Genomic DNA, 13801 nt, shown 5'->3' on the forward strand with positions numbered 1-13801 from the left:
CAGTATATAAACTTACCATGCCTGCTTCAGACTTTTGTTTCATATGGTAATGTGTTTCTGTGATTCAAGGATGTTAAGTGACTTCAGAAACATTTTGGCTCAAGAAAGAGAATTGTGAGCTTTGTTAAAATTGTGTCATATAAATCTGCATTTCATTTACTCACCGTTGATTTAAAGGATTTAAGCTTTTGTTCTTATGTTACAATTATTAATACTATTAAGATAAGGCTAATCCTGTCTTCTGTATGACATTGGAATGTGTATTACTGAAAGCACAAGACTGTTTTTTACAGGGAAGATAAATCTAGATACTGGAAGAATTTTTACAGAATAGACAGTAACGTTTTGCCTACAATAAAATGAACGTATTTGAGTACTGAATTTACTTCTTCTCAGAGTATAGAAAAGTTATGTGTTGTTAAGGACAATTTAAAGTGATGGATCAAACTAAACAGGTATAGACATATGCAGAGAATCACCTTGAATGATGCTTTGCCCTTTTGGCAGCAATTATCACTTGGAAATAGAAGATAACATCTTACAAGTGGCAAAAGAAAAGAGTTTGTTAGATTTGAGGTTGGAGAGAGTGAGGTGTGGAGTGGGAAACATGAAATGGAAGTAAGAACTTTTCATTGACCAGATTTTGAGATATATTATGGAAGTAAAATAATCAAGTAAGGTACTACTGCCAAGTAATGAACAATTGAATAGTGTAACATTCAAATGCTTCTTTGTTATTGTCATATTCATTGCCTCAAGAAAAGAACTTTAAAACAAGGAAATTTAATGAAGACCAAAATGTAATTAAGAAAATACTCAACAGCCTGTTAAAATGTCTCTGATAGGATGAACAGTTGAACTGTGTTATCTTAAAGACTGACAACATAAATCAATAGAATAATTTATACTGTCCAGAAAACAATGTTCTATCTAAGTGGGAGTTGGCCCACTGTTTCACAGCCTCTAAATGGCATTGTTGCTAGGAATGTGTTGCCCATGTAGTCCATCTTTCATCATCTGAACAGCTGGACGTCAGAAGGTGCCAAATCCAGACTACATGGTGGCTGTGGTAGAATGGCATAGCCAAGATTGTCAGTGTGCTTCATGTTCTTCAAACTGGTGTAGGGCATAGCATAAAATTGCTTGGATTGGAAGCGACCTGAAGGACCCGTAAATACTTCTCAGCAGGTTGTTCTCAAGGAGATCTTCTCCCAGTCCGCATACATATCTGGGCATACACCAACTCAAATGCAAAACCTTGCACTTTGCTTTGTTGAACTTAATTAAGTTCACATGGCCCGAGCTTTCAAATTTGTCAAGGTCCCTCTGGATGGCATCCCTTCCTTTTGCTGTATCAACAGCATTGTCATGTTGCAAGAGAAAGGGTGTCGTCTTCTGTGGCCTAACTCTGGAAGCTTGAACTTCCAGCTTAGTCAGCATTATGATGCAGTGGTCAGAATTGATGATTCATTCTAGTTCCAGGAAATCCAGAAGGATCTCCCACTTTTCTATCCCAAAAGACAGTGCACATCACATTACTAGCTGAGGGCTGCTTTTTGAACTTTTTCATTGATGGGGAATTCATGCGTTGTAACTCCAGAGACTCCTGATTGACTCCAGCTCACCATGATGATACCATGTCTCATTACCTGTAATGATGTGATCCAGGAAACTTTTCTCTTCACCTTTTATTGGTTCAGTAGGTCCTGACAAACTTGGATGCAGTGTTCTTTCTGTTCTAGTATGAGCATTCATGGTACCTACCTGACACAAACTTTGCAATGTTCTGACATTGCCATCGCTTCCAATGCACTGAAGCTGATATTCAGCTCCATATATAGTTCCCTGATCGTAATCCATTGATATGTGTGAATAAGCTGATTGCGATAATCCTCATTTTGTGGTGTGATATTTTGGATGGTCATTCAAAATGAAGCTTGTCTTTCATTTGTGACATTGGTGTTGCCACCAACCTCACCACCTCATTGTTCTCACATCCACTGTTCGGTCTCCATACACATTTAGCAAGCATAAATGAATGTAACTGAATGCCATTTTCTCCACATGAAGAATGACAGACCTTTGTTTCATATGTACTTCAGTGTCAGACTGCCCCTTTGATGCCACCTGTTTCATGTTAGCAAAATTCAATGGCATATTTGTGGGAAGATTTAACTTCCACTTTTCAACACCTGCCTCTGACATAGTGGGCCAACATCATAAAATACAAGGCATTACTTTTGGATCAGCACTTGCATACTTATTACAGAAAGAAGAAAAAATTATGATTAAATAGCTTATTATGAATATGAAAAGTGTTGCTCAGATACAGGAAGAGATAAGGAAATGTTTTTTGTTTTGTTTTTTTAATGAATGAAAAGAAAAAAGCAATGGCTACTTTCTATCAACTTCTGCAATTATTTTACATTCATATCTCTGCGATCTGCGTGTGAATTAGTGATAAGGATTTACCGATACCTTGATGATGCTGCAGATCTTTGTTTTTAGATAGTGCTATGAGTTTTAGTTCCTATTTCTTCCATATTATTACAGTATTCCTGCTACAAATATTGTTGTCTTTCCCAGTTCTTCAATGTCTTGGATGCTAATAGACCCATTTCACCCTCAAGGTGGGACAGATTTGTATTCTCTTCGTGTTCCTCTCCAAAACCTTGTAGAATCTTCCAAGAGTAGGGCACAGGGAAAGAACAGTGAATATTTCTTTCCCAGGTGGATAGCATCTTCATTTTCCCTAGGAGCTACAGAATTTCATTCTAGATATCAAAGGTTCTATGGAAGAGGATAGGACCAATCCTTTCTCTTAGATGGTGATTTCTGTAGAATATGTGAGTTTTCCCTTGACATTATTCAAGGGAACTATCAAATCACCTGGATAATAATTGAAAGTCAGTGGCATAAAAGATGGGTTAAGGGAGTTTTTTCAGGGACAGGAGAAGTAGAACTGCTTCTCTAGGAAAGAAGCTGGGATCCAAAGATGATAGCAAGCCAGGTAGGGCAAAGCCCGGAGCATTACAAGTGCAGTTCCACAGCGTGCCTACAGTCAGTCCCAGTGTCAGTCACTGAACCAATATAAAACTCCTGCTTCTGTACACATTAGACTTAGCTTTCATTTTGGAGGTACTTGGCTACTTTTCACTCCAGATCTCAAAATGAATTTGATTTCCTGAAATGAAGCAAGCCAGCTCTCTTAGCATTGTTTTGGAGATAAATTAGAAATACAGCTGGGAAGGGACTTTTTTTTTTTTTTTTTTTTTTTTTAACTGGGAAAAATAAGTACAGTGAAAGTTATTAAAATTTCTCAGAATACCATCAGTTTCAAAAATTCTAGCCATGTTCCAAAGCATTGTAATTTATCACTGCTGGAGTATCACCAACATGGTTGTTGTAAGAACAGCTCTGTAAATTTCAGTGTTAGTAAAACCAGATCTTCACTTGATATTAGATATAAGTCCCTCTTAATTAAGAATGTCATAGCTATGAAATAGTAAGCTCAATGTAGTATGGTTTCCAGGGAAACATCCTTATTAATAGAATTTGCTGATCACGTGCATCCTGATTACATAACAATGTATTGATTATTTTGTTGTAATATGGAAAGGTAACTATGGAGTAGAAAAAGAGAGAAGAATATTGAAAGAGACAAGATAAACCAGTAGGCTTTATAGGATTCCTTTATTTTTTTTCTAAGCAGTAGCTTTAATTTCAACTTTTTTTTTTTTTTTTTTTTTAATTAAATTCACAGGATTTTACTCAGAAATCCAGTTATTATCACAAATTAGCCAATGTGGCAGATTGAGTACATTGAAGGAAAGGAATTAGAATTTTTCTGAAACTTGGTTTTCTCATATCTGCACTGTTGAAAAGAGAGCGTAAGATATATTATCCCATCATAACAAGACTTATTTTTTCTTTATTTTTAACAAAAATGATTTTTGTAATTTTATGAATTGAGCAAAAGCTTTTTTTTTAAATGTAATTTTATTTTGAGGCAAATAAACACAGGTTTCTGTCTGTTTTTTTGAAGCTTTACTTAGAAATGGCTTCTCATTTCTAGGACGAATTTCTTTACGAGAAAGCAAAAGAGGCAAAGCCTTTGTTTGTGTCTGGTGCACGAGACCTCAGTTTTTTGTGACCAAACAGTGGCAACCGATTATCACTCCTATGTAGCACCTGTAATTCAATTGGAAGATCTCATAGGGATAAATATTTATTTTAAGAGCCTGAGCACAGACTGAGATGACAAACTATAGAAATAGCTGTCTGTCAGGAAGTCACCAAATAGAATTATTGATCTTTCATCTTTACTAATACAATAGACTTGCCTTTAAAAAAAAAATCAAAAATTGTTGTCAGCATTAATTCCCTTAAGCATTAGAAAGGTATAGGCATAGGTAACAACATACTATCTCAAATTTCTTCTGGGGAAATTAATAATTTGATTTCTTAGCTTTGTTCTGCCTGTATTGTGATGAAGTAAATGTTGACAGAATGTAGTGTTTGCTTGAATAGTGGTACATGCATGTTAAAACATATTGCAAGAGAAGACTTCATCCTATTTAGAACTTTGAACATGACTTGTCTTCAGATCTTTTATTTTTCATCTACTGAGTACTGTGCTGAGGACTTCCAAGGGAAAAGAATCACAAAAATAATGTATTAAGAATCTTAATATTATGAATTGTAAATTAATGTTATGAAATATAGCTACTAACAATGTTAACTAGCATACTTCAGTATTCTTAGTTAGCATCATGAGCTACATACTGACTGTCATAGTTTAACTCTGGTAGGGAGCTCAGCCCTACAAAGCCCTTTGCATACACCCCTCTCAATGGGATGGAGGACAGAGTCAGAAAGCTACAAGTGCAAGGTACTAGGCAAAGAAAAAGCTGCACGTGCTGGCAAATCAAAAGAAGGAATTCATTCTTCTTCTCAGAAGCAGACAGGTGTTCAGCCACTTCCAGGAAAACAGAGCTTGTGACACATATAACAGTTTATTGGGAAGACAAATGCCATAATATTAAGCATCCCTCTTCTGCCTTTTTTTCCCCAGTGTTATTTTCCTGAGCATGATGTCATATGGAATTGAATATCTTTTCCACTTTCTTGTGTGCTCCCATCCTCCTCACTGGCAGGACAGGAGAAGCAGAAAAGTCTTGACGCTGCATAAGCGCTGCTCAGCAGTAGCTAAAACACTGGAACATTCTTTTCATCCTAAACCAAAAAGGCAGCACCATACCAGCTACTACAAAAACAAAAACAAACAAAAAAAACCCAGATACAATTACATAATTTATATAATAAAATAATGTCTAAAACACCTTTGTGAGAATTGATTTTTTGACATAGTAAGAAAATTAAGTTATCTCAAAAATGAAAGTGTAATTTAGAATCAATTTTCTTGTAGTATAACTTAGATTAAGAAATACAGTAAAAAATCCAGTTACTATTTTTGACCTAGCCATAGATCAAGAATATTAAATGTAAAAATATACAGCACTACATAAATATATAAACTGTATTTTATCTAAACCCATTACAGTAATATGAAAACACTCATCTGCTGTGAGGGAAGAGAATAAAATATTGATATTTAAGCTAATGAGGTTAAATGTGAACATATGATATGTTCAATAATACAAGTTCAAGAAATATCTCAGACTGGTACACATTTTAATGCACTTCCTGATAAAATTTTAATGACTGTCATTTTTATCAAAAGCAGCAGAATTTGGGACATGGTCATTTTCTTGTGGAAAAAGAAAATAAATGTTAAGAATGTTTTTATGTGCAATTTATTCGTGTGCAATTTCTTTGCAAGCATTTATATCAAGCTGTTGACTTTGGTCACCTACAGTTGCCTTATTTAAATATGCTGCCCTCAAGGAACTAAAATATCTTCTGTTTTCTGCATACATCTATTTCTCTTTCGTCTATGCCTTGTATTATTTTAATAAGAAAGAGGACAACCTAGCACCTCGAATCTCCATCCACTCATATTACAGATACATGCATACATTGCTTTAGCCTGACTATAGTATTAGTATTTATTTAGTGGTTTTTTTTTTTTTCCAAAAGGATTTTTTTTCTCATCTGAAATCCAGATACATGCAAGGAGTTTTCCTTCTTTGTAACTGAAGTTCAGTTCATGATTGGCACCTAAAATAGGAAGCAGCAGTCTGCTGTTTACACGTACCAGCTAGTAATGTTTTAGGTATCACAGAACATATTACCTGCCAAAAGCTGACAGACTGATAAAGGAAAATCACACTTTATTCATCAGCAATTGAAGTCCAGATGAAGCAGCTGGCAGTCCTTAAAATAAATCTAGCTGCCTGTGTTTAGATAATGGCATTGTAATTTGCATATGTTTGTATATTTGTGGAGGGGACTAAATATTCCTGCTTCTCAGCCATCAGCTGCACTCCAAAAACATTGGGAGTCCTAAATAAATGTTGTACAAGATCTTCCAGACGGTACAGGTGTGGTGCCATATGTAATTAAAACCTGCTTTAATTTATTATAAGCAGCAGATTATAGGGATCATCATCTAGAAGTAGAACTCAATTGCTTAAATACGGTCATTGAGAGTTTGATCCAATTCTGGATGCCTTGGGGTATCTGATATAAGGATCTGGTGGTTGTGATGCAGAATCTGCATAACAGTTAGAGTTTTCTGGACTGCTATCAGTGAGATCCTGAAATTATTCAGAAAGGTGCAGACATCAGGAGATCTCTAGTCAAAATGCTAGCTCAAGCAGGGTCAGCTATGAGGTTAGTCCAGGCTGCTTAATCCAGTGGTATCTTGAAAGTCTCAAGGGTGTTTTATAACATCTCAGATGCCACTGGATATGTCTGTACAGGCAATTGATTTGAATACTTAACACAATTTGTAGCCTTATTTCATATAAATATAATTTTTTTCAGCTGTATTCACGGACCATCTGTATGTAGTAACTTGTTATAGCTTTTATACCATTGAAGAAGATAAGACACATTATGGAAACACAGAATCATAGAAAGACCATGGTTGGAAAAGAAGATCCAACTATCCACCTATCACCAATATTTCCCACTAAACCACATCCCTCAGTACAACAACTAAACGTTTGTTGAATACCTCCAGGGACAGTGACTCCACCACCTTCCTGGGCAGCTTGTTCCAGCATCTGACCACTCTCTTGGAGAATTTTTTCTAATGTCCAACCTTAATCTCTCCTGGCACAACTTGAGGCCGTTCCCTCTAGTCTTACTGCTAGAGATGTGGGAGAAGAGGCTGACTCACACTTCACCACAACCTCCCTTCAGGAAGTTGTAGAGAGTGATAACATCACCCTTGGGCCTCCTCATCTCCAGACTGAACAATCCCAGCTCCCTCAGCCATTCCCCATAAGATTTGTGCTCCAGACCCCTCACCAGCTTTGCTGTCCCTCTCTTAACATGCTCCAGGGCCTCATTGTCTTTCTTGTAGTGAGGGGCCCGAAACTGAACACAGTACTCAAGATGTGCACTCACCAGGGCTGAGTACAGAGGGATGAATCATCTCCCTGCTCCTGCTGGCTACACTTTTGATACAAGACATTTCTGATACCACTGGCCTTCTTGGCCACCTAGACACACTGCTCATGTTCAGCCAAGCATCGATCAACACCCCCAGGTCTGCTTTTTCTACATAGTCTTCCAGCCACTCAGCCCGAAGCCTGTAGCACTGCCCAAGGTTGTTGTGGCCAAAGTACAGCACATGGCACTTGGTCTTGTTGAACTTCATCCCATTGGCCTCAGCTCATCTATCCAGCCTGTCCAGATACCTCTGTAAGGCCTTTCTACCCTCAGGTAGATCAACATTTCCTGTAATGAGGGTGCACTCAATTCCTTCATTCAGGTCATTGGTAAAGGTATTGAATAGGACAGGCCCCAGTACCAACCCACAGGGACCACCACTCATGAGCCATCGTCAGCTGGATTGAACTCCATTCAGCACCACTCTCTGGGCCCAGCCATCCAGCCAGTTCTTTACCCAGCAAAGAGTGTACCTGTCCAAGCCATGGGTGCCAGCTTCTCTGGGAGAATACTATAGGAGTACTCATGCTGTCTAGGCCTGATCTCTCACTTGTCCCACACATGCTGTTTGATTTCCCTCAAATTATCTGCTCCATCATCTAGATTATTAATCCTTAATTTTGCCAGTAATGTAGGAAATCAATAAATTCAAAACTTGTAGAATAAAGTTTTGTTTCTTTGTTTGTAGGTGTTTTTATTATTATTATTATTTTGTTATATATGTTATATATGTTATTATTTTGTAAAGGATGTATTACAAAATATTGCACAATGTTTTTATATGGAAATGTTGTGTAATTGCATGTTCAGGATGATTGCAGAGATGCCTTCTCATCTTTTCAATGTTATGTTGGGAACCTACAGCTCCTGGAGGCTGAAGCATACAAGAAAATATTTTATTTCCTTTGGTGTTTTCAGTAAGAGACAGATGACAGTCTTAAGGGAGGTTAGGATAGTCTCAGTTAATTCTTTTTTCATGTCCTTCAAATAGATAGATAGATAGATAGATAGATAATCCCTCAAAAGACTATGTTCTGTATTAAAATGATAAACATATGACATCAGTTTTGTGATCCAGGCATTTTTTATTATCTTGTCATTCACAGATCCTGGCTGACCTAGAAAACCATGCACTTTTTAAGGATGACCTAGAATGCCAGAAACTTATTCTGGAAGCCATGAAATATCACCTTTTACCAGAGAGAAGAACTCTCATGCAAAGTCCAAGAACTAAACCTAGAAAATCTACAGTTGGGACACTTTATGCTGTTGGAGGAATGGATAACAACAAAGGTATTAAATGATATTTGTTACCTTATAAAAGTTATATTTTGTGTTTACTTTATTAGAAAATAGTGAAATAACTTTCTATTATTTGTTTAGGGTGGAGAAGGAGCATATGTAAGTGTAGAATTGCTGCCAGAATCCAAGTCAGGAAAACTGACAATAGTTTTGGTCCAATTAAGATCTACTTACACTTAAAGAAAAATGTAATGTTGTTAGAGGACTGAAACTGAGTTTTGAGTTCATTCTCTGCTCAAAATTACTGTGATTTCCAAGAATTTAAACGAAGTATCTGTAGCAACGTTCATTTACCTTACTTTTAGTTTTATAAAAATTCTCTTTCATTTCTGTTTTGTGGGAGAGATAATAAATTAAAAAAAAAAAAAAAAAATCAATAAACTAGAATTCATATGTTGACATAAAACTATTTGCAAAGAAAATGAAAAGGATAATAATTACAACAAATGAACATGTATCTCAATGTATATAACAAGTGATGTGAAAGCAATTTCTCATTTCCCCCCCAATGATGCCAAGTAGTCTCCTTAACAGCTGAAGAGAGTGAAATGAATTGCCACCTCCTTCAAAACTCCTGCATGATCTAGTATGGTACAGAATACCCCCATAGCCCAGCTTAATTTAGCTGTCCTAATTCTGTTCCATCACATCTCCTTGGGCATGTAGAGGAACTCTTGTGTCATTGCCTGGAATAAGAATTGAGCACCTGGTGAAGGGGATGGCTGACCTATGAAGAATAGGTTCAAACAATTTAGCTGTGCTGCTCACCTGACCAGAAGGAGTGGGCCTTGGGTCTTCTCCCCCCACTCCTCACCCACCCTTGCTGGGCTCATTCTTGGGTTAACCTCATTAAAGGCTGGTCCTGGGAAAGAAGGTATGTTCTACAGACAGAGATTCTGTCAACAGTTAGATGAGTCAGCTCTTTTTTTTATTTTATTTTTTTAAATTGGTTCCCAGTTATACTTTGCTTGGCATTGCAAAGAACTTGTCAGAAATAGTTTTGATGCTCTGCAGGGTAAACAGGGCTAGAAAAGGGCTTTGTTCTGAATGGTCTTGGCTCTATACAACACCACAATTATAAATGTTGGTGTGTTATCAGCATTGTTTTCTCCTAGAACCAAAACATACCACCATGCCAGATATTCTGAAGAAAACAATTTTATCCCAGTTGAAATTAAGGCGAATCTTATGCATGAATAATACTTTTCAGGTGCAAAAAGTTATTAGTCAGTCAGAGGAAAAGACTGGACAAAAAGCTTTAACTGGGTTCTCACTTTCTCACCATCTGAAGAGGGGTTGAATTATGCTATTGACTGCTTTTAAAAAAGTAAGAAGTGATAGAAATGTTATAAAATATTTTTTGTGGGCATAGCAGTTATGATTAAGAAGGCTAGTCCACTGATTTTTTTGACTGAAGTAAGATATTTGAGGTAAAAGCTGCCTGTCTAGTAAGCCTATATTTTTGGGGAGGTTTTCATTATTAATTTGTCTTGAAATTCAGTAACAATTCCACAGTATCCTACAGTCCCTATGAATATTCAGACTGAAGAATATGTCTTCAGAAGCCAGAGTTCTACTGTAGAAGAATGTTCTCAAACAAACAAATAAATAAATAAATAAAATGCATGCAATGAAATTAAATCTTCATACAGATCCATGTTTAGGGTTAGTTCTTGAAGTTGTTTTGCTGCATAGTCAGGGTAATATCTTTTTCAAAAGAAATCTTTCCCACAGAATTACAGCATCAGGAGAGTTGTATGTGCCTGTGTAGCATCTGCAAAGGAGGGTGTTACAGCTTATGTAACATGTTCCTAATAACTCTGCAGCCATTTTGCACTGGCTTGCATCTGTTCAGTTCATCCCATGTGATGCTGCCATATCCAGGGCTATGTTTTGGGCGCTATGAGGCTTGATTCTCAAATCAGTTCAGCAAATCTCAGTGCTGGTTGCATGTTTTGAAGAATTACTGTGAATTAGTACAGTGCACCTCAGTCTTCAGGTCATGAGATGATACAGATGTTGCATTATCTTTCCTCATTAATTAGTATTTTCTCCACAACTTTCTCCAAAGAAATGCTGACATGGATTACTGTTACTTGCAATGGTGTATTTTTAATGTTTGATGCTTTTTGATGTTTGTTACCAGACATAAAACAGTTATATGTAAGATGGAGGTGAGCTAAGCAAATTATCAGTTTAAGAGCTTGTATATAAAGCAGTGGGTAACTGCTGGTATTGTGAAAGTATTTCAAGGTTATGTGACCCACTTCATAAAAGTAGCCTACCATGCTAAAGCAACTTTGTTTTGCAATCTCTTCTATAATTATTCTCCTTTCCATAGAAGAAGTGATAATTAAACTCCAGCAGACAGTGACTGGAATTATGCCTGACATGAAAAGTTAATGTAGCATAGTACTAACTGGATAGAATGAAATGGAGCAAGGTTAGATCGTTCAATAATTTTAATTCCCAACTTGTGAAAACCTCATTTAAATGTCTTTTCACCCATTTTTGTTTACTTATTCATATGATTTAAAAGACACATATAATCTGTTTCTTTGTTTCTTATATGGGCTGTATTAGTAGAACGAGAGGAAGGTGTAAGGAAAGTGTGATTCCAGATACATGCTTCTGATAATACTCTGTTCCCCTTACCCGTTCATTTAGTCACATTAACTTCTGTAACTTAAATTAGCAGGATTTATTCACCTAGTAGTAGACAAAAGATGTCCAGATACACATAAAAAGGAGAGTGTTAGGCTGTAATAAACGAGTAAATGCATGAAGTGATATTTGTCAAATTCTGAGAATGCAAAAACACTGACATTGGTCTTGCAATCCCAAATAGAACAAAGCTGTGTGGTAGAACATATTCTTTACAGTCTATCCTAGGAAATGCATTTTAAAATTACAATAGGAGAAATATATTTAGACAGCTAGAGGAGATTTGTATGAACAATTAGACAGTGTTATGTTGATAACAGAATATGAATGATCTCTACTGAAATATTTCAACCTGTCAATACTAAGGAGAAGGAGTGTCCTTTGGAAAACAAAGCAGAAAAAAAAAGATCGCAGAAGACTGGTATATAATATTTTTGGGAATCGAAGTCCTAGATTACTGTATGATTTGCTGAATCATAGTCTTTAAGTAAATAAGTAAATAAAGGAGAAAATACAAGGAAATAATGAAAAATTACACAAGCAAAAAACCTCTTCCAGGAAGATGACATCTCATTAACAGAGGACAGAGTTCATTTACTGATTATTAAATATGTATTTATGCTTTAGTCTTGTGATTAAATATAAAATATATCTGGAAAATTACTTTGATATTATGTGAAGCGCATCATCGGTCTATCAAACAACCTTAGAGATTTTGTCATGATTATTTAGGGCTGCCTAGAAAGATCATTACTTTCACTACAACAATAAGAAAAAGTGAAGCTTTTGAAATGTGAAATTTTGAGGTCTTCAGTCACTTCTGCTTAACTTCCTATGTTGCATATTTTTCCTTTTTTTTGTATTAGTTCTCAGTCACTTGTAATAATCTTTTTTCTTTAAAAATGTTTTATCAAATGTGCTTTATTTCTTATGTAATATTTATTATAACTACATGAAATTGCACTTTTCTCTAGTGAACTTCTCAAATGCTCTTTTCTCTCTTTTGTTGTGTTTTTGTTATGTTTTTTGGTTTTTGTCATCATTTTTTATAAAGACTTCTTGCAGAACGCTTTCCTTGAACCTCATTTATTTTTTATTGTAAATTTTTCATTCTCATATAGGCATGTTTTAAATACTGAAAGAGGTATTGTCCAGTCTACTGACATTCTTAATCTTTTAGGAGTCTGCTGGAAGTACTGAAAATTGAGGCAGAAATAATGAAAGCATCTAGGTTTTCCTCTTAGTTAATTATTCTTGGTCTCTCTAAGAAGTGTGCCTGAGATGCTGAGATGGTTTTGTAGCATTTTGTATGCAGCTTATAGCATTTTTCAGGTTTGGAATTTACTACAAACCATGTTGCCATCACATATATAAACAATATTCATGAGAAATTTTGTGTACATAGCGATATGGAGAAAGCATTTTAGATTTGATATTAGGTAGGAAATATTTCTTCACTTAAAGGATTGTGAAGGGTTGAAACAGGCTCCCCAGGGAACTTAGCCAACATCCCTGGAAATATTTAAAAGATGTCAAGATTTGGTCCTTAAGAACATGGTTTAGTGGTAGACAATGCTAGGTTGTCTCGCTCCAATTTCTAGGAGGGAGAGGAGGTTCTTTTATTATCTATATACCCAGCGTGAGATTAAGAAACAACGGTTCAAATGTTGGTCCGACCAGTTTATTACAAATCTTAATCAGGGAAATGGGGAAGGGGAGGACGGACACTATTATGAATTAGGGTAATGGGGAAGGGAAGGAGGGCAATAGAAAAGATAGAAAAGAAGAAGCAAGGGGTCTTTATAGGCAGCAAGAGGGAGATAGTCACCACCATGGATCCAGCATGGTTCGTAGTTCAGTCTTTGATCTTCAGTAGCGGTGGGTCGTCAGGCAGAGTTGTTCTGTTGACAACGACAACGACACGGGATGACAACCACAGCGATGATGGCCCCTTTTCAATAGTTTCAGAGCGGTCGAGTCAGCTGTCTTTAGAGTAACAGCTCAAATCCAAAGTGGTTGACTCAGCTCTCCTTTGAGTGGCAGCTTCTGGCTCTGGGATCTCAGCAGAAACTCCTTTGTTCCCATCTTCCGGGCCTTGCCAGCAGATAAGAGGGAGCAGGGATGCCCATCTGCATCCTGTTTTTTCACAGAACACGATGGTATCGTTCCCCAGTTTTCCCACCTAGCTGGAGCTGTTTAGTCACAGGCCAGATCTTCCTCCAGTAAACACTCCTGAGCATTCTCATCCGCTCTT

At 36.6% G+C, this 13801-nt stretch overlaps 1 protein-coding gene across 1 annotated transcript in view; it reads left to right on the plus strand.

Moving 5' to 3' along the window:
- KLHL1 (kelch like family member 1) overlaps window positions 1-13801 on the plus strand; it is a 240216-nt gene that overhangs the window by 173147 nt on the left and 53268 nt on the right. The window contains exon 6 of the mRNA XM_052705588.1: window positions 8688-8874. Within this exon, the coding sequence (XP_052561548.1) occupies window positions 8688-8874 (187 nt within the window). The remainder of the gene's footprint in view (window positions 1-8687; window positions 8875-13801) is intronic.

The sequence above is a fragment of the Tympanuchus pallidicinctus genome, unplaced genomic scaffold (assembly GCF_026119805.1).
Source record: "Tympanuchus pallidicinctus isolate F22 unplaced genomic scaffold, pur_lepc_1.0 scaffold6, whole genome shotgun sequence".
NCBI lineage: Eukaryota > Metazoa > Chordata > Aves > Galliformes > Phasianidae > Tympanuchus > Tympanuchus pallidicinctus.